Raw genomic sequence first — 19,677 nt, forward strand, 5'->3', positions numbered from 1 at the left:
ATATTTGTTTTATTCGCTCAGCGCACCGACACAACTCGCTGAGCGAATAAACACCAGAGCGAATAGACAGAGAAACTAACTTGTGACAGAGAGAAAAGAACTGTAGAATATTGCAGACTTCAGGAGACTACTCAAGGCATCCGGACAAAATTGTATGCAAGGGATTGCAAAACTGTGTACGTTCTAGATGACTAGGAGTAGCTAATTCTCTCTTTCGTTGGAATTGAATGTAATGACTGACATTTTATGTAATCTTCCTGTTCAATATATGTTGTGTTCATATGCTTTGCTTGTTTTACTTGTCTTTATACGGAAGTATGATGTATTTTATATATTCAAGTTGTACTGGGAAGTAAATTTGAGTATGAATGTAAGAAAAGCAACCAAAAGGAATGATGCTAGGAATAGTTTCAATTCTTCTGGTCATTTATAAACATCAGATCTTAATGCAAAGGCTATGTTTAATTACTTAAGGAATTAATAACTGAACATAGTTCTTTAGAACTTGTTTTAAGGGATTAAATCAAGATACAGTGATGTTAATGTTTGAATGCAAATTATATTATTCAGATAAGTTACTGTAAGTTTAGCCATGAACTCAATTCCAACGAAGCTTTCTTCCAACTTTTAATTTCAATTTTTAATATTGTGTTAACTTCTTACTTTTAGTTTGTTGAATCAAAATTTCATTTGTCATCAAATTGATTTTGGTAAATAATTATTGTTTGATAACATAACTGAATTCCCTTGGGAGAACGATACTCGAAACTTATTTCACTATATTACTTGAAACGATTTGGTATACTTGCCAAAAAGTTATCACGCATTAGTAGTGACCAAGTCATAAGGAGGTGAGTCCTTGACATAGAGATACCTTATGTGCTTAAATTTTGTCATTCATTATCTTTTGGTGGACACTATGGCACGAAAAGGACATGTAGGAAGTTGTTGGATTGTGGATTATATTTTCCTACCATCTTTAAAGATGCAGGGAAAATATATGAAAATGGTGAGCAATATTAAAGGGTAGCCAGATCTATCACCAGAAGGGAAGATATTCCTCGACAACCCATGTTACATTGTGAGGTATTTGATATTTGGGGTATTGACTTTATAGGTCATTTTCCTTCTTCTTCTAGGGTTTCTTATATTTTATTTATTGTAGACTATGTTTACAGGTGGGTGGAAGCCATAGCTATAAGGACTAATGATGCTCGAGTTGTTATGAGTATTGTCAGGTCTAACATTTTTTGTAGGTTTGGAATACCACGAGTCATTGTTAGTGATCAGGGGACCCATTTTTGCAATAAGTTGTTAGAGAATATGTTGAAAAAGTATGTGGTGACGCATCGCATTGCTACACCATATCATCCACAAACTAATGAACAAGTTGAGGTCTTTAACAGAGAGATCAAGAAGATATTGCAAAAGTTGGTAAAGCCAAATAGGAAGGATTGGGCCGCCCGATTGGATGATGCACTTTGCGCACATCGAATGACTTATTAAGCACCAATAGGCATGTCACCTTTTAGGGTTATTTTTGGAAAGGCTTGACATCTACTTGTGGAGATTAAACAGTAGGCCTATTTGACTGTGAAAGCTCTTAACTTGGACATGGAAGGAGCAGGGAAAGAGTGAAACCTCCAATTGCAAGAACTAGAGGAGATTAAGCTCATAGCCTATGAAAACTCCAAGTTCTACAAAGAAAAAACCAAGAAATTCCCTAACCAAAAGCTTGAGACCAAAAAGAATTTAAACATAGGTCAAAAAATGTTATTGTACAAGTCTAGGGTAGGGCCCATGAGTGGTAAATTACGCTCCAAATGGGAAGGCATATTCATTGTAATATAAGTATTTCCCTATGGAGCAATGGAGATCAAGGAAGAATCTTCTGACAGAATCTTTAAAGTTAATGGTCATCGTTTGCAGACATTCAATGAAAATCAAGACATGTTGAACAAGACGATGGATGGGGTGAATTTGACCACTCCAGCATCCTTTCCAACTTGAAGGAGGTAAGTACTCTTATAATTTTTCTTTGCATTCTATATATAAGGCATACATTGAGGACAATGCATAAATTAAGTGTGAAGGTATCGGGAAACAACTTTATTTGTTTACTATTTTATTTTTTTAAACAATAATATTATTATTTTCAATAAGTATTAGCAATGGATTTGAAAGTTTGAATCAATAACTAGGATGATCATAAGAAAACAAATGAGTCATGTTGATATGAGTGGATTGCTTTTATGATTTGTTGATTGAGTTGATTTGAGAATTTCTTGATTAAATCTTTTGTGAAAGAAATTTGAACCGTGTGAGTTTTAGGCCAAATGTTAAAGATGGACTACCATGTGTCATACCTATTTTTCTCGAATGATTTGCTAATGTTTTGTTAATAATCTAATGTTTATCTTGATACTTTGTTTTGCGACTGAGGTAAATATGCATGATTTGATATGATTGAGACATTTCTTATTTTAGCTACTTGGCCAAATAAACTTGTCCTAACATTAATCCAGTGAAAACCCCTTTGAGCCTTGAACCTATTTTCCTTGTTTTCAGTCATTGTCAAATGAGAAAAGAAGAAAAAATATATTTTCCTTACCTTAGGAAGAAAGAAGAAGTAATGGATTTTGTTAGAATTAAATGATAAATAAGTGTGTGGGAGACTCACCTACAAAATAATAAAAATGGAAAAAAGGAAGATAAAAAGTTAGAATTGAGAAAAAATAAATAAATAAAAATACAAAAGAGAATAGAAAAGGAAAATCCTCCTTGAGAAAATAGCAAATAATAAAGTGGTTTTTGAAATCAAGTGCAATTAGAGGATATTTTAGGAGCTTTTCTTCAATTTTGGAAAATTAAGAAGGACATAAATAGAATTTCAGAGACAATTTAGTTGATATTTAAAGATAATTAATTTAATTTGAAAATATCAATAGAAAATATCTATCAAATATTCTTAAAAAATGATTAAATTTGTTAAATATTTGAAAGAAGTAAGATATAAGATAAAAAATTTTATCAACAGAATATTCAAAGTCCAAGCTCAATCATGCCTATATAAAGAGACCCAAGGGAGACAGAAATCAAACTCATTTATTCACTCAGACTCCTCCACTTGGAAGCAATCATCCACCACTCCTGTCATTTTAGATTACCATGTATTCTACTCCATTCATGGAGGGCTAAGCTTCTAGGGTTATTCCACTCTAATTTCATTACGGATTCTAAGGTTAAGTTGAATTAATGTATTTGTTTCTTTTGATTATTGATTTCAGTTATCCCTTTTCTATGTCTTTCATCTTTGAATCACATTAAAAGTAATGATTTTTGCATCATAAGGTGTTTGAATCTACATGCATATTGATCATATGAGTTCAAGGGTTTCTAGTTTTATTAAGAATGTAGGGTTTTTGCTATTGATTGAGAATGTACTTTGATTGGTGGTAAGAACTTCAACTATAATTAATTGCGAAATTACTTTGATTAATTAACTTTTAATTTGGTTAGGAGATTTAAGAATAAACATGATTAAACACAATAGGATTTGATTAAGAATATACTTTGGTTGAATTCATTGTGAATAATTTATAAAGGTCTTGTTTTTTTATTAAGAATCTACTTTAATTAATTGTAAGGTCATCCTCAAATTAATTGAGAATGTATTTCAACTAATTTGAAACTCGAACAATAATCAATTGAACAAAAATTTATGGATAATCGATGATGAATCTATCTTGTAAAAGTAATGGAATTCGCCTATTTCATTATAATTGTTCTTAAGTTTCTCACTTGTTCTTCAATTAAACTCACAACATTCTTCAAACATTAATTTCATTACCATAGTTTTTCACTTTTATTTTTAAGCATTGCATAACATTTATTAATCTTTCAGAGTCTCCATAATAATCAAGTGTTGAAAAGAAATTCTGTATTCGTTGGAAAACGGCTTATATATTTTCTTGACTACTAACTTGGAATTACTGAAGTTGCCTTGTAAAATAGTATTAATTTGATAGCTCCAATGAAAGCGTATCAAATTAAAATGAGAAGAAGAAAGAAATGGAAAAGGAAAGTCTTCCTTGAGAAAGCAGCAAATAATAAAGTGGCTTTTGAAATCAAGTGTCATTACTCTTTCTATATTTATTTCAAAAACTCAAGAATTCCAAAAATTTTCCTACCTTTGCCTTGGCCTCATTACAACCTTTAAAAAGTCATCGTGATCATTAATTGCATGTTTTTCCGAAGTATGTGAATATTATAGTCTTGTTAAATATCAAAGGTGTCTACTTACATGGGTATTTTGAGCGTAAACACAAGCCAAAAACACTTGAGAGTGTTGGGGAGAAATAAATACATTTTGACTTGAGTGATATATATCATAATATATTTCTTGGGAATTCAAAAGGTCAACTCATGTGTGATGAATAGAGTGATTTCATTTGCATGTTCATGACAACTTGATTTCTAGATGATTGATATATATCTAGTGTTCTTCATTCTTTTGATCCAAATGCAAATATGGAATAAAATGACCCAAAATAAAGTCTTGGAATTAATAAATTTTGCCAAGGAGTGCAAAAGGATAAGTGTGAGGATGTGATGAGTGCATATTTATGTCCACATTTATGCTTTAAAATTCAAAATTTTGATGAGATTCTTTTGCTTAAATGGTTGATTTAAAGTGAACTTATGACAATTGGATTTATCGGGTTTGGGAATTAAAGATGCTTAAAATGTGATTTTTGGTTGCATAAATTATGTTGGATATTCTAATGTTTATTTGTGCAACTGAAGATACAATTTTATTCATTTAAAGTGCAATTAAAGGAAATTTGAAGGGGTTTTCTACAATTTTGGAAAATTAAGGACATAAAAAGAATTTTAGAGACAATTCAGTTGATATTTAAAGATAATTAATTTAATTTGAAAATATCAACAGGAAATATGTATCAAATATTCTTAAAAATTGGTTAAATTTGTTGAATATTTGAAATATATAAGATATAAGATAAAAGATCTTATCAACATAATATTTAGAATCCAAGTTCAATCAAGCCTATATAAAGAGACTCAAGGGAGACAGAAATCATAACTCATTCATTTACTCAGACTCCTCGACTTGGGAGCAATCATCCACCACTCCTCTCATTTTATTTTACCATTTATTCTACTTCATTCATGAAGGGCTAAGCTTCTAAGACTATTCCACTGTAACTTTATTATAGATTCTAAGGTTAAGTTGAATTAATGTATTTGTTTCTTTTGATTATTGATTTGAGTTATCCTATTTTTTATGTCTTTCATCTCTCAATCACATTAAAGGTAATGATTTTTTCATCATAAGGTGTTTGAATCTACATGCATATTGATCATAAGGCAGGTTCTAACAGGGTTCCACTAAAGAAGGTGGCTATAGAAGGTTGTGAATCACTCTCCTAATCGTGACCTTTAAGAAGAAGAGAGTTTGGAGTTTTGTCAACAGAGTTTATCGACTATATCAACAAAGGTAAGAAAAATACAATGAAGAAGGGGTTGAATTTATAGAGTAAGAAAAATATGTATGCATAGCTAGTTGATGATCGACTGCAACTCATGGATCAGGTGCCACGTACATGCATATTTTATGCGTGCTACTCTGCTTTAGAAGCAAAGACACGTGTTGAAAAACAAAGCTACTTCCTCGCATCCGTTGAGCTCAAGCCCTCTACTGTTGGGTGCCAACCAATCCGCAAGTAGGGATTTCCATGTCTAGGCTTCATGCTACTTTATCTTGAAGTGGGCTTCTCCTTGAGCTTCTAGCTTCCAATCCAACTAAAGACATAAGACCTTAGAGTTTTCGGAGGTTACTTCTTCAAGTTCTTATTGCATTCTTTTTCTCATAACTCTTGTGATAGGTCCACTAATGGGCTCTCTTCCATCAAATACTACTATAAATGCACACCTATAGTGAAATCTTATGTCAAAGGCATGTATCTCGATAATTAAGTCTAGTGTCAAATATTTGTGTGAATAAGTTATTTGTGATATTATACATGTTTAGTTGATAAACTCATATATTGTGTTTTTTATATGATCACTTTACAATGTAAGCATACTTAATTGATAAACTGGTATATTATGTTTTTTATATGATCACTTTATAATTATCAAAATAGGTGAAGATATGCCTTTGATAGATGGAGAGGAAGCAGTTGAATAGGCTATAGCCTTCCTTAATTATTGTGTATAGAAGTTTTTTCTTTCTAGTAAACTTTTGTAGTTTTAAGTGGATGTGTACATATTATATTATTATAATTATGATGATGGTAACAGTATGAATATTTTATATATTTTATAATTGTATGTTTTGTGATTATCAATTATGAAATATTTTAATAATTTTATTAATAAAGCTTTTTTATGTTTTTATTTTTTTGCTATATTTTTATCTATTAAACAAATAAACGTTAAATAATTTTAAAATTTAAAATATTTAATATATTGAATTCTTATGTAATATATTTATTTTATATAAAAATACTAATAAAGTTTGTACAGGTCGATATACCTGTATTGATTTGCATCCACTCACTCCTGCATGGATAGTTTTTTCTATCGTTTTCTTTCTCTTTTTAACGAAATTTTTGTTATTTATTCAGTCAACAAAGATTAATATTTGAGAGACGAAATTAGTTCAGTAAGATTGTATTTTGATGGAAGGGTTATCCGTGCAGTTAAATAATATACTAACCATTTCAAAGTAAATAACTATTTACAGCAATTACCTTTTATGAAATTGTTTCGTCTTATTTTCTTTTAGGGAAATTTAAACTACTCTTTTATTATATATGGAAATTTTATTAATAATGTATTCTTATTGGGAAATTGGTTTATTAATTTTAGTGTAGACTCCTTATTCTAACTACTTTTTTCATTATAAAATTTAAATACATAACACTACTTATTAGTTGAACCTTTGAATACAAATGAGTATGAAAATGGAGAAAAAGTTGTGATGGGGACAAAAGTCGACCACCAAACATGATGATGCTTCGTTGCTCTCAGATTCTGCTCCTTCTTCCACCTGTCACTCCTTTCCAACCCCACCACAATAAATAAATAAATAGATATATAAATTCAAATCTTCATTTCTCATTTCTTTTCCATACACACACCATCCCTTTATTGTGAAGAAAATCACGTTACAAGTGTTTGAACAATTTACTTTGAATTAGTCAATTTTTAGGTTTTGTTTTGTTGAAGAAAAAGGGACAATTTTGGAAGTTCCAGGATATGAAGGCAACCTTTGAGGCTTAAAAGTTGCATATAGAATTTAAAACTACAGGTTCTTCCTTTTAACCAAGGAGAAAATTAATATGAACACGAAATCATTCTTTAAATATTTCCGATAATTCCAATATTTGGATATCTAGAAACAACACGACCACAATACTCACATTATAATAAAGTTTGTTATAATTAGTGTTAAAGACATTCAGGTCGTTCGGAGGAAATGCAAGACAACATCTTCAATCAAACAGTAATTGGATTGGTAAAAAACATTTATTGAAGACACACACCTTTAATGAACATTCCATGATCTCAAATCATGGAGGCATTGTAGGTCCAGACCATAACCAAATCAATTTATGACAAAAGAGGAAGACGAAATAACTAAAAGATATCATACAAGAACTGAACTTAACGTGTATATTGTCATATTCGATACTCCTGATAACAAATAACTAAATTTCAAAACAAAAAAATCAATTACTATTTGTAGACAATGTATAAGCAATTCTAAAACCATCCCACATTCTTTCAAATAATCACAAAATGGTACCTAAGATTAAGTTATCTCTATGTTCACTCTAAGATTAAGATATAAGCAATGCTAGAACCAAAACGGCTAAACTTGGCACATAAATAAACTAGAGTCAAACGACACTTTCATACTAGATTTTACTATCATGCAACCTTATGTGAAAAATTTCAAAAACAAGCATCAATGAATGCTTGTCCATCTTCCAAAAATGGATTGAAAAACAATCCCTATTCCCTAAGACTACGAACCCGGTACCTATGAACTACGGATTGACTGAACCTCCCCAAAAATGTATCCACCGAATGTATAAAAATCCAAGTACCTCAAAAGTTTCAAACTTCATAAGTTTGAAGAGCTTCCCCAAATGTCAAACCACCTTGATTCACTTACTCTTCTTTCCACTTGTTTACATATCTAATGAAAGCCTTGGCAGGATTTTTCCTAGGTGGTGCGCGAACACGGGTAGACCTTCTGACCACAGAATCATCCAGGGTAGTCTTATGCAACAAATCCTTTGATTTTTTCTGCAATTCCGAGCTGTAAACACATACAATGAAAAGGAAAGAACCTCACAAGTCAAGGGAGAAATGTTGATAAAATATAAATCCTTCATTATTAGAAGTGTGAACATAGACACCTTAATCTTCATTTTCTTCCAAATTTTTTAAAATAATATTAATTATTTCAAAATATTGTCAAAATACTAATAAAAGATAATTATGTAATAAAATTACTCATTGAAGATAATACCCATTTACTCCCAATTTCTCAGTTTCCAAATCAAGTAATACCCATTTACTCCCAATTTCTCAGTTTCCAAATCAAGTATATCTATCTATAGTTCACTTTGTGTTACATAGCAAAGAAAGATTATAATTTTATTTTAACTGTATTCATGTTAAAATCTCCTACAGTCAGCCAATAATTCCATTATATTAGCAAAACTTGAAGATCTTTTTACATAATAGAACTTTAAGAATCTGAATTATTCCTTCTATTTATTAGTAAAATATTAATATTGGGCTAGGACCACAAAATCCTTACGTAAGGCTTTTTTCCTGGAGAAAAATCATGAAATGACTTAAGCATTGTGCGAAACGAAATCAAGGAGGGGTGAGAGACAAATGTGCATTTCACTGAAAATCAACCGAAGCAAATCTAACTCACCATATTCTACCATAATATTTTTTCAGTTGTTTTAGCAGTGCCCTCTCCCTCTCGCCTTTGCAATTCAGTGAACTCATCAATCCATCAAGCTATTCAAATTTAAGCATGCAACTGTAATTAGAAAATATTTATTTGTATAAAATGCATGTATAGCATATGTACCAAGTACCTCTCCTTTGCTACTGTAGTATCCCCACTCATTGGATTCAGGACTTTCAACAAATATCCTTCCATCACGGTAAAACCACCAATACCTATTATAATATCTGTCCATACCTAGGAAACTTGTACGAACACACCATTTCTCTATCTCCCGATCAAAATATTGTCTCTGTAATAAATAACTTCATTAAAATAAGAACTTAAACATAAGTAACATAAAACAGTTGGATAAGAGAAACAATTTGCACCCTTTGTTCGTAGCTTTTCTCTGATTGATCCTTATCACCCATTGGTTGTTTCTGTGATTCCTTTCTGTTGTATACTTTTCCGCATACTGCAGATTGATTAAGCTCAGAATCAAACTTTTCAGCTGACATTTTTGAAGCAAGGTTTGAATGCTTGATACCACTGTTAATATATTATTAAAAAAAAAGGTTAAACACAACAATAACCCAGAAATAGAGAAAAATGTGTTTTCTAGATTTCCATAAAGACATTAAGATACAGCACACAAGTCCAACCTATCCAATGCATATATTTGCGTAGATGATTCTGTCTCACTGTTTCTATTCTTTCTAATACTACCATTCTGTATTCTGTGATTATTATCTGCTGAGGCAGTTGCATCCTGATCAAGATCATGCCCATTCTCACCACAGGTGCTTCCAGAATCAGCTTTCAACTGCTCCTTTTCTTTTCTTCTCTTTGCAGAAGCTTCAATTGCTTCTTCCCTTTTAGCAGCCCCCAGTACCCGCCTTTGTTCAATAAACTCATGCAATTTTTCCCTGACAATAGCTGTATCAAGAGCTCGATTGACTAATTCGCAAAAGATTTCTAATTTAGCATTGACATCTACATAACTATAACGTCCCCTTTTAATTGTTGCTTCATACTGCCGCAGCTTGGGAATTTTGATCATTTCTAAAAACTTGCATAAATAGTCTTTCCAACTAATCATTGTAATCTGAAAAAAAGATATTGCATGAGATATTTACATATGAAATTCAGTAACAGGATAAGCCAAGGATGATATATGAATACTAAAAATAAAACATAATTGAGAGCAACTGTCTTTATCCATTACAGCACTAACAAAAAGAATATATACGACAGACACGAACCTTCTTCGGTAATTTATCTTGAACAGCTGCATAGTATTCCTCGTCACCTTTGATGAGCACACGAAAGAGTACTGCAAAAGATTCCACCAGGAGAACGACATTGCTATCCTTGTGACAGATTGCATTTTCAAAATCTTTGAGAGAGTACGGTGACAATTGTAACAGTTTACCAAAAGACATAAAAAAGTCCCAAACCATTAAGAGATCCCCTACACAATGAATTGGAACATTAAAGTCTCTTGATGGAGAAGGACGACTACTGAAAACAGGATCATCTGGACTAGGCTTCACTAATAGATCATCAATTGGATATTTGATAGACTCTTCCTGAACATGATAGATTTGAAACAACAAATCATAAACAAATCATAAATTTATTAAACAAGCCAATGAGAAGTCTGTAAGCTATAAATCTATAAATTTTGACATTTGGACGATCTTGTACTCTTTTCTTTTAATTTTGTAGGAAACAAAATAGAAGCTGAAACTACCACCTCCTTGTGTCTACCTACCTCATGCTTTCTTTTTTTGGTGAAGACCACGAGTCCATTGTTAAAGGAAACCTTTCCTCTTAACTCCTCTGGAATGTCAGTTGAGATTCCATGACTTTTTGCAAGTTTATCGTGTAAAACCCAAGGAGCATTTCGATATGTACATTCACGGACAAAAGACTTCAAAATATTTTTACTAAAAGGTGGCTTCTTCTGCACCAAATCTTGAGAACTGACTTCTGCTCTTTCAATTACATTATTGCTTTCATCTAGCCAAGCCACCACATAGCTGACAGTTTCAGCATCTTTCTGCATCACTCTCAATATTTTGCAAGGACACACTCTTTCATTCTTTTTTCCATACAATTGAGAGCCTGCAACCAACTGCTCCTTCAACTTATCAGCAATAGAATCAACAAGGTCCTTCAAAGGGAGCATGCCTGCAATAGCATAAGACCACTAAAAAGTACAGAACGAAAAATTGTGAAGCGTCTATATCAGGTAAAGGTTTAAAGCATACTATAACTTGAAACCACATCTGATATATATCCTAAACATTTTTCATACCAATTCTTAAACAAGCAAAGCCTACGAATTTTTCTAAGAGAAATTTTCATAAACACTCATAATAATACATAAGATGAATTTAGCAAACTCCTTCATTTGATGTATATAGCATTGTTTGATCAAAAGTCAGAGTCATGCAGAAATTGATGATTCACGATTTAAGCAATCTGAAGGGAAAAATCATCAAAACCACAGTTCATAATTGCCTCAAAGTCACAAGATGTTAGGACGCAGACATATATACTTAGCTAATCCTTCATTAGTGGATCATCTATAACTCTTCGCTACCATTTCAAGATCTCCCTGAGTCTTGTGTCCAGACCTTGGAATGAGGCAAGTTGTCCTCCCATAAACTTCTGCCTACCTAAAACCATATTTGGCATGGCTTGCTTTAACCAGCAATAATTTAATCTCTTATACCGGCTAATTAGCCAAAACTTACTCATCTTCAAGCTAACCAACATAGGAGATAGACATGAGGCTTAGGACAATTTATAGAATAAACAGTAAAAAGAAATACTTGCATTGAACTTCTAACTTGATGGACTAATTCCTGTCATGAAAAACGGAACCAGTAATCTAAAACCATTTGGTAGGCCCTTAAAAACAACTCCAAGACAACAAAGGAAACATTCTCTCTCAAATAACAGTGTGGATGGTAGCACGGTATAACTTTTGTTCGATCATTCAATTAAGTAACGTCCCATCTTAAAGTCACCGCCCCTACTGCGAGATTCAATATGCACATCCCATTAAATGTGCTTCTTCACAATCATCTTACTTTCCTCCAAAGGTGCTTATAATACTGTATATTATAAGCTTTTAACAATAACAAACCCTTGTAGACAAAGCAAATTAATAGACGGCTCTTCAAACTATATATTTTAATTTCAACAAATGCAGAAAAAACGAAAATTTTCAAATTACCCATGCAAAACAAATGAGTATGACCAATAATAAGCCACAAAGAAAAAGGAAACATAGTTCAATTTCCTTCAAAATAAACTTTTTCTTTTCCTTTTGGACCAAAAATAGAACTTACTGTACTGAATAATCCTAAGTGCCGGTGCCATTAATTCTTCCGGAATCTGTTGAACTTTCTCAGTAGCAAGCTTCTCTGACACCAATGCCTGTTCATAAGTCAAGCCAGTTTTTCCCGTTACTTTGCACGTCCAAACCCTCTTGCGGTATTGATTTAAGCGGTTCAAATAATCACTTGTTCGTGTCAAGGAATACCAACCATTAAAGAAAAGGTCAAAAAAGCAAAAAAAGTGCAAAAATTCGTTACACTGTTCAACCTCTTCCAACTTAAAAATCACGCTATGCTTTTGGTGTATTCCAAGTAATTAAGTGAGACAGGTAAAACGTTATAGAGATAAATGAACGACAAAAAGATACTTATAATCTCGAAATACTTCTTTAGTAAATCGAATTTGAAAAAGACTCTCGCATGGCTCCAAATCATTCGGTGGTTCAGCCAGGGCAAAAGGCTTTCTCCTCAAAAGCGGCATTTGGATATAAATCCCGCAGGTCCTGTCAATCAGAGAAACCCTGCATCGAGAATTCAACACAACACAACAATACTCTTTCAGCCATATAAGAAACCGCAATACAGAAACCACTTGAAACGGTACTCAGGTTGAGGTTGCATGTCATAGGAAAAAAATGCAAGGAAAAGTTTCGACTTTTAGTCTTTTCTTGGTTAAAACAAAATGATCGAATAACAACAATTAAAATAATAATGCTTGTTACTATTAGTTTAATATTTAACTTCGACTAAATGGTGATACATTGAAAATCAAAACGGCCAGCATTTTGCAGGGCCCGAATGGGGCATTGGGGATGGAAAAAGAGAAACCCTAGAATGTGGTATTTTGGCGATTTCGGAACAAATGAAGTTTGGTAATGAAACACGTAGGCGATGCAGCCATGGGAGTGTCGAGAAAAAAAAAAGAATATCGGAGGAACTGACAGCGTGACATTAGCGTTAACGAGAAAGGGGAAAAGGAAACGACAAGAATGGAGGAAAACGGCGAAAAACGCGAGTTCCCGCCATAAACGAATCAGCAACCGATAATGCGTTAGAGAGAACATGGGAAGAAGAGAAAGAGAGTTGAAGAGAGAGAGAGAGATAGAGAGAAACAGAGAATGAGAGAGAGAATTGGGAAGTGAGAAAAAGAGAGTAAGAAAAAAAAAGGATCTTACAGAGAAGGTCGGAAGCAAAGAAGAGAGAGTACGGAGAAGAAGCGTCTTCTCTCACTCTTCCTTCAGTGTTCTGTTTCCGAATATTCGAAGTTTGTGAGCGAGTCTCTTATATAGCGTCTTCTCGTGTTCCTTCCTCTCCCCTCCCACATAATAGTATTTATTTGGAAAATGTTAAGAACATTACTTTTTAGTATAAAATATAGTTTGATTATTAACTGTAATAATATATTAATATAATAAAATCATTCCTTATTTAATAATTGTTACCTGTAAATTATACTTTTAAATGTATTTTAGGAAAATTATGACGATATATTACTTAACATTTTATATTAAATACTCTCTATTATTAGCTAAAATTGATAGAAAAATTATGAAATTTTGTTAGTTTTATATATTTTATAAATGTAATAAATATTTGTGGTGTGAATGAATAATTTTTCGTTAAAAGTATAAATATTTTACTGGTGGTATATCAATAAAATATGCTTTATTGATTTATATGTCTCTTTGGGAGGATGATACAATTTTTGTCAATAGTTTGGATGTTGATAATATATCATTTAGATTCATCTTGTGGTAATTCTAAAAAAAGCTTATTTTATAAAGGAATTGAAATTAACTTCTAAGTAAATTAATATACTTAATTAAATGAATTGTTTGAATACTTAAAAAGGATGATAAGTTAGTTTAAAATACAATAAAACCTAGTAGGAGTAGGTTAAAAAAAAGTTAATCTTAAATCTTTTAAAGAAAGAATTTCTAAAATAAATGCCTTTTTTTGAATGTGTTAGGGTTAGCTAAAATACTATTGTTTGGTGTTGCATTGGTTTGTTATTTTCCATTCATGTATTTATATTATTTTCATAATAGATTTTTTGTTGTCTATAATTTTGTTATGGATTTGATGTGGTCTCCCATGCTTTTATATTTTTTTTAATAAATTTTTCATGTAATGGTTGTGATGTCTAGCATGAGTCTATTTAGAAGTGGGGAGTTGAGATTGTAAGGATGACAATTGAGAATGCCAGGTTAGTTGAGGTTGTTGGTTAGGAGGTTGAAGTTATTGATTTAGATGGCTAACAAAATTGTTTTCATTGAGTTGTATGTTGAGCAAGCTATGGAGAAAATTTTCTATTGTGACCAATCCCTTCCCAAAGTTTCATCCTTCTATTTTTGTTTAGGACTTCTAGACAATCTCTTCTGAATTGGAACAACACATTTGGAAATGAAGTTATCTCCCATACATGTTAACCATTTAATGGGTAGATGATTGAACTATATGTTTCTTCATATGTTGTTTTTTTAAGGTATGTAGTTAACTCCATTCAAATTCAAAAACTTCATAGTAAATAATGAATTTCAGCGATCATCCATTTTCTACATATGTATTCCTTTTTGTCTAAGTTAATCATAAATTTATCTCAAATCATTATAATGTGTCTAACCTCAAACAACTATTTTGCAAACCAACTATTACACATATAAAAGTTGCACATCAATATATAAAGACAATCCAAATAAATGTAAAAAATATATAACTACCTTAGTAACTAAAACTTTGTTCTAATTCCTTTCCGTAGTCTATTTTAATTATTGGACATGTAGAAGTGATGGAATCCTGCCTAACCGTGTCCTCTTTTTCGTATATTTTACATTTTATTATACACGTTATTTTTAGTTTTCATGGAGCATGGGTTACTATAAGTACACATCTCCACCATTGTATTTAACACTTTTGAGATGAATGAGAATTAGATTTTTGAAACCCAAAATTAATTCTCCCTTGAAAGTTAAACTAAAGAGTCCTAAGGATTCGCCTCTAGCCACCTTCCAAGCACACACCTCCATTTTTCATTTTCCATTAATTTCTCTCCTTCACTACGCGTAGCTCATTCTCTCCATTTCAAATGCTTGCATCAACTGCCACATCTCTTGCTCTTTGATGCGTCAACGCCTTCCACGCCACATCTTCATTTTCTAGTCTCGAGCATCTTACTCTCATTATTCCTTTGTGTCCTCTTCATTAGTGTTTCCTCACCGTTCTAGGGTTCCTTTGTGTCCAATTAAGGTTTTCACCGTTCTTTTTCACTTTTATCAGTCTATTTAGGGTTTTCAACGATTCAACTCTGATTTTATCTCTATCTTGAGTTTCATATGTATTTCGTTGCGTCTTCTCTCTAGAGGAAGCTTTGAGGAACCTTCAAATCGAACTCGCGTCGCACTTCGATGTTCTTCCTCAGGCGTCTTCCATCAAGAAGCTTCAAAGGAAGTTATCTTCAATATATTTTTTGTTCATCTCTCCATTATGTAAATTCTAATGACCTTCAACATCATTATTACGAGTTTAACCCTTGCACAAATAATGACATTATTGAAAGCCTCATTGATACGTTGTTGTTAAAGCTATCAAATTAATTATACTTTACAAGACAACTTCAGTATTGTCAAGTTAGTAGTCAAGAAAGTAGATATGGTTAAAGTAACCCTGAGTCGTTTCCCAACGAATACAAAATTGTTTTTCTATACTTGACTATTATGAAAACTTTGAAAAGGTCAGTGAATGTTGTGCAATGCTTAAAAATAAGAATGAAAATCTATCCTGATGAATTTGATGTTGAAGAATGTCGTGAGTTTAAGTGAATAACAAATGAGAAACTTTAAAATAATTATAATGAAATAAGCTATTCCAATACTTTTCCAAGATAGATTTATCATCGGTTATCCACAAATCATTGTTCGAGTTTCAAATTCATTAAAGTACATTCTTAATTAACTTAAGGGTGATCACACAATTAACCAAAATAGATTCTCAATCAAATGAAAGACCTTTCTAGATTATTCATAATGAATTCAACCAAAGTACATTCTCAATCAAATCCTATTATGTTTAATCATCTTTATTCTTAAATCTCATAACCAAATTAAAAGTTAATTAATCAAAGTAAATTCTCAATTAATTATAGTTGAAATTCTTACCATCAATTAAAGTACATTTTCAATTAATAGCAAGAACACATTTAATCATATGAAAGTTCTAAATTCAATCAAAATAAATTATCAATTAAACCTAGAAACCGTTGAACTCATATGATTAATATGCATGTAGATTCAAACATCTTGTGATGCAAAAATTGTTGCTTTTAATATGATTGAGGGGGGAAAGACATAAAAGAAGAATAACTCAAATCAATAATCAAAAGAATCCAATTCATTAGTTCAACTTAATCTCAGAATCCATAATTAAATTACAGTGGAATAACCATAAAAGTTTAGCCCTCCACAAATAGAGTATAATACATGGTAAAATAAAATGAGAAGAGTGGTGGATGATTGTTTCCACTGGAGGAGTCTAAGTGAATGAATGTGTCATGATTTTTGCTTCCCTTGGGTCTCTTTATAATTGGGCTTGGACTATGAATATATTCTATTGATAAAATCTTTTATTTTATATCTTTTCTAGATTCAAAAATATTTGGCAAATATTATCTTTTAATATTTATTATAGTTAAATAAGATAATTATTTAACAATATCAAATAAAATATATTAAGATATACTTTCCCCAAATGATCTTTTAAAATATCTAACAGATTTAAACTTGCCCAAGATTACATTTCAACCTTTTTTATTTTATTCAAAATTGCACAGAAGTCTAGAAATTTCCTTTAATTGCCCTTTAACCATTTCTTTCTTTTCAAAATTGCATAGGAGCCCTGAGTTGACCACATTAGACCAGCTTTGACTAGAGTTTAGCATCCAATGAAGACCTATTTTGTATATTGGACATTTAAATTTAATCCTTTTAATTATTCAAACATTGGCTTCAACAACATAAAAAAACATTATAACACCCAAGAATAATTTATGCACTAAAAATCACATTTTACGCCTCTTTAATTCCCAAACCCCATAACTTCAATTGTCAACCATTTAAACACAATTATTCCACTAAAAATTTGAAAGAAAAAAAACTAAAATGTGGGCATAAATATACACTTATCACTCACTCATATTATTCACAATTGTGTTGAACATAGTGTTACCATCTCTCATCACTATAGTTAACAATTCACCTACACAGTAGTCATTCAATTAATTGTCTACATCACAATCAACATTCACATAAACAAGTCCTTCAAGTACTACATTATCTTCGTCTACACCAATATTTGATTATTTATTGGGATCTCCTTGTAAGACTCAAGAATAATAATTATCTGGAAAGATAGTGAGCATGTGTATTATTAATTAAAATAATAACAGATAAGTATTGCCGTGACGAAATATAGCACCAACGGTTAGAGTTCCTTGTTATGGATTGGTGGTTAAGTGTTTGATTCTTTATATATATATATAATATGTTTATTATTTGTTTTATGTATATGTGGTGTATATTAATATTTATAATAATTGTTGTGGATGTGATTGATAAAAGTTAATTAAAGTGGGGAGAGTGATATTAACATATTAATTAAAGTAGTTTAAGAAAAATTAAAATAAAATATATTATGTGTGGATCTATCATAATAAATTATAATAAAAATATTAAGATAGAATATATTATGAAAGTTATGAGAATCAAGTAATATCAAGATAATTTTATTTTAATATATTATTAAAATAATGAGCTTTTATAAAAGCTATAATCATTATAAAAAGAGATAAAAAACTATATAATAGTAATAGTCGTGAAAGAGGTTTAAGAGGAGAATAATATTTTCTGCCATAGAAGAAATCTAGAAACTAAGTTGTTATAGGAGGAATTAGAAGATTAAGAATATTTTTATTGATTGTAAGATAAGGGAAGCTATTCGTGTGGTTGCTTTGTGTTACATTCAATACCTAGAACAATTTGTAATTATTTTATGGATATTTTTTAGATTAAAGGTATGTTTTATGGGTTATTTATGGCCTTTGTGATGCTTAGGTGGTGATTGTATAGAGTTTATATTACGCATAATCTAGGGGCATAGAGCATAGGTGCAGGTGGGTTGGGTACTTAATGCAACAGAGTTTTGTTGTAATCATTATTGCATGCGGTATTGATTCACGTAATATGTCTGTTTTTTTTTTTTTTTTTTCGTTTTAGATATGTTATTGTTATCATGTTAGTATCAAATAAGTTATAAATGAGATGATTCAAATATGTTATAATGTAAGGAATATTATATATTATTTAATAATATATCTAATAATACATATTTTAGTTTTGGGTTTAGACAATTGCAGCGTGAATTTTTTTTATTAAATATGTTTTTAGTTCTATATTTTGGGACGATTTTGGTTTTAGTCTCTTTCAAACTAAGGTACAATTTAGTCTTTCAACTCTAGAAAATTCTGGTTTTAGTCTTTTTTACCAAATTTTTTAACTTTATTTGTTGGTTTTATTACTTGATATTACAAATAAAGTTAAAAAAATTTGGTAAAAAGAACTAAAACCAGAGTTTTCTAAAGTTGAAGGACTAAATTATACTTTAATTTGAAAGAGGAACTAAAATCAAAATCGCCTCAAAGTATAGGGACTAAAAACATATTTAACCCATTTTTTTTTTCTATACATATTATATAATTTGTAAATATAATATTTTATATAATTTTAAAATTCAGATTTGATTGTTTTATATATATATATATATATATATATATATATTAATTTATGTAAGGAAGTTTTTCAGTTGGTACATTTTAGTAAAGTGTACTAAGGTTTAGGTTACAAAAATGTTTTTCTTAAAAAAACCAACTTTAAATTCAGGGTATTTTAATAATTTTAAAATTTAATTTAAAATAAAAAAAATTAAAGGTAATTATTAAAAATCTTGATTGATTAGGAAAGAAGTTATTAGTTTTTATTTTATTTTTAATTTTAAAAAAAACTACCTTTTATTTTATTTTTAATTTTAAAAAATAACTACCTTTTATTTTATTTTTAATTTTAAAAAATCACTACCTTTTAAAAAATATAATGGTTTAAGGTTTATAGAACCATTCTGGGTTTGTAGAACCCGTTTGGGTTTATAAAACAAACAACTACCTTTTATTTTATTTTTTATTTTAAAAAACAATTACCTTTTAAAAAAATATAATGGTTTAGGGTTTATAAAACCTTCTGGGTTTATAGTATAAAACCTGGGTTAAAAAAACAACTA

The 19,677-nt window shown here is 30.6% G+C and overlaps 1 protein-coding gene across 4 annotated transcripts; it reads right to left on the bottom strand.

The window, feature by feature from the left end:
* Positions 1–7,478: 7,478 nt before the first annotated feature.
* On the bottom strand, positions 7,479–13,638 carry LOC106752737 (DDT domain-containing protein DDB_G0282237). Of its 4 annotated transcripts, XM_022777247.1 has the most exons (11): positions 13,530–13,638; positions 12,723–12,875; positions 12,367–12,539; positions 10,779–11,197; positions 10,437–10,593; positions 10,267–10,337; positions 9,667–10,109; positions 9,394–9,553; positions 9,153–9,314; positions 8,984–9,072; positions 7,479–8,353 (listed from the first exon to the last, which is right to left on the bottom strand). In XM_022777247.1, the coding sequence occupies exons 2-11, from the start codon at positions 12,833–12,835 to the stop codon at positions 8,203–8,205; spliced, it is 1,938 nt and encodes a 645-aa protein (XP_022632968.1). In that variant the 5' UTR covers positions 12,836–12,875; positions 13,530–13,638; the 3' UTR covers positions 7,479–8,202. The 4 variants fall into 4 exon arrangements, with proteins under 4 accessions (XP_022632968.1, XP_022632969.1, XP_014489965.1 ...); XM_022777248.1 differs by having other exon boundaries at positions 10,267–10,593; positions 12,367–12,454; positions 12,740–12,875; XM_014634479.2 differs by having other exon boundaries at positions 7,480–8,353; positions 10,267–10,593.
* Between the last annotated feature and the right edge of the window lie 6,039 nt (positions 13,639–19,677).

The sequence above is a fragment of the Vigna radiata genome, unplaced genomic scaffold (genome assembly GCF_000741045.1).
Source record: "Vigna radiata var. radiata cultivar VC1973A unplaced genomic scaffold, Vradiata_ver6 scaffold_43, whole genome shotgun sequence".
NCBI classification, from domain to species: Eukaryota; Viridiplantae; Streptophyta; class Magnoliopsida; order Fabales; family Fabaceae; genus Vigna; species Vigna radiata.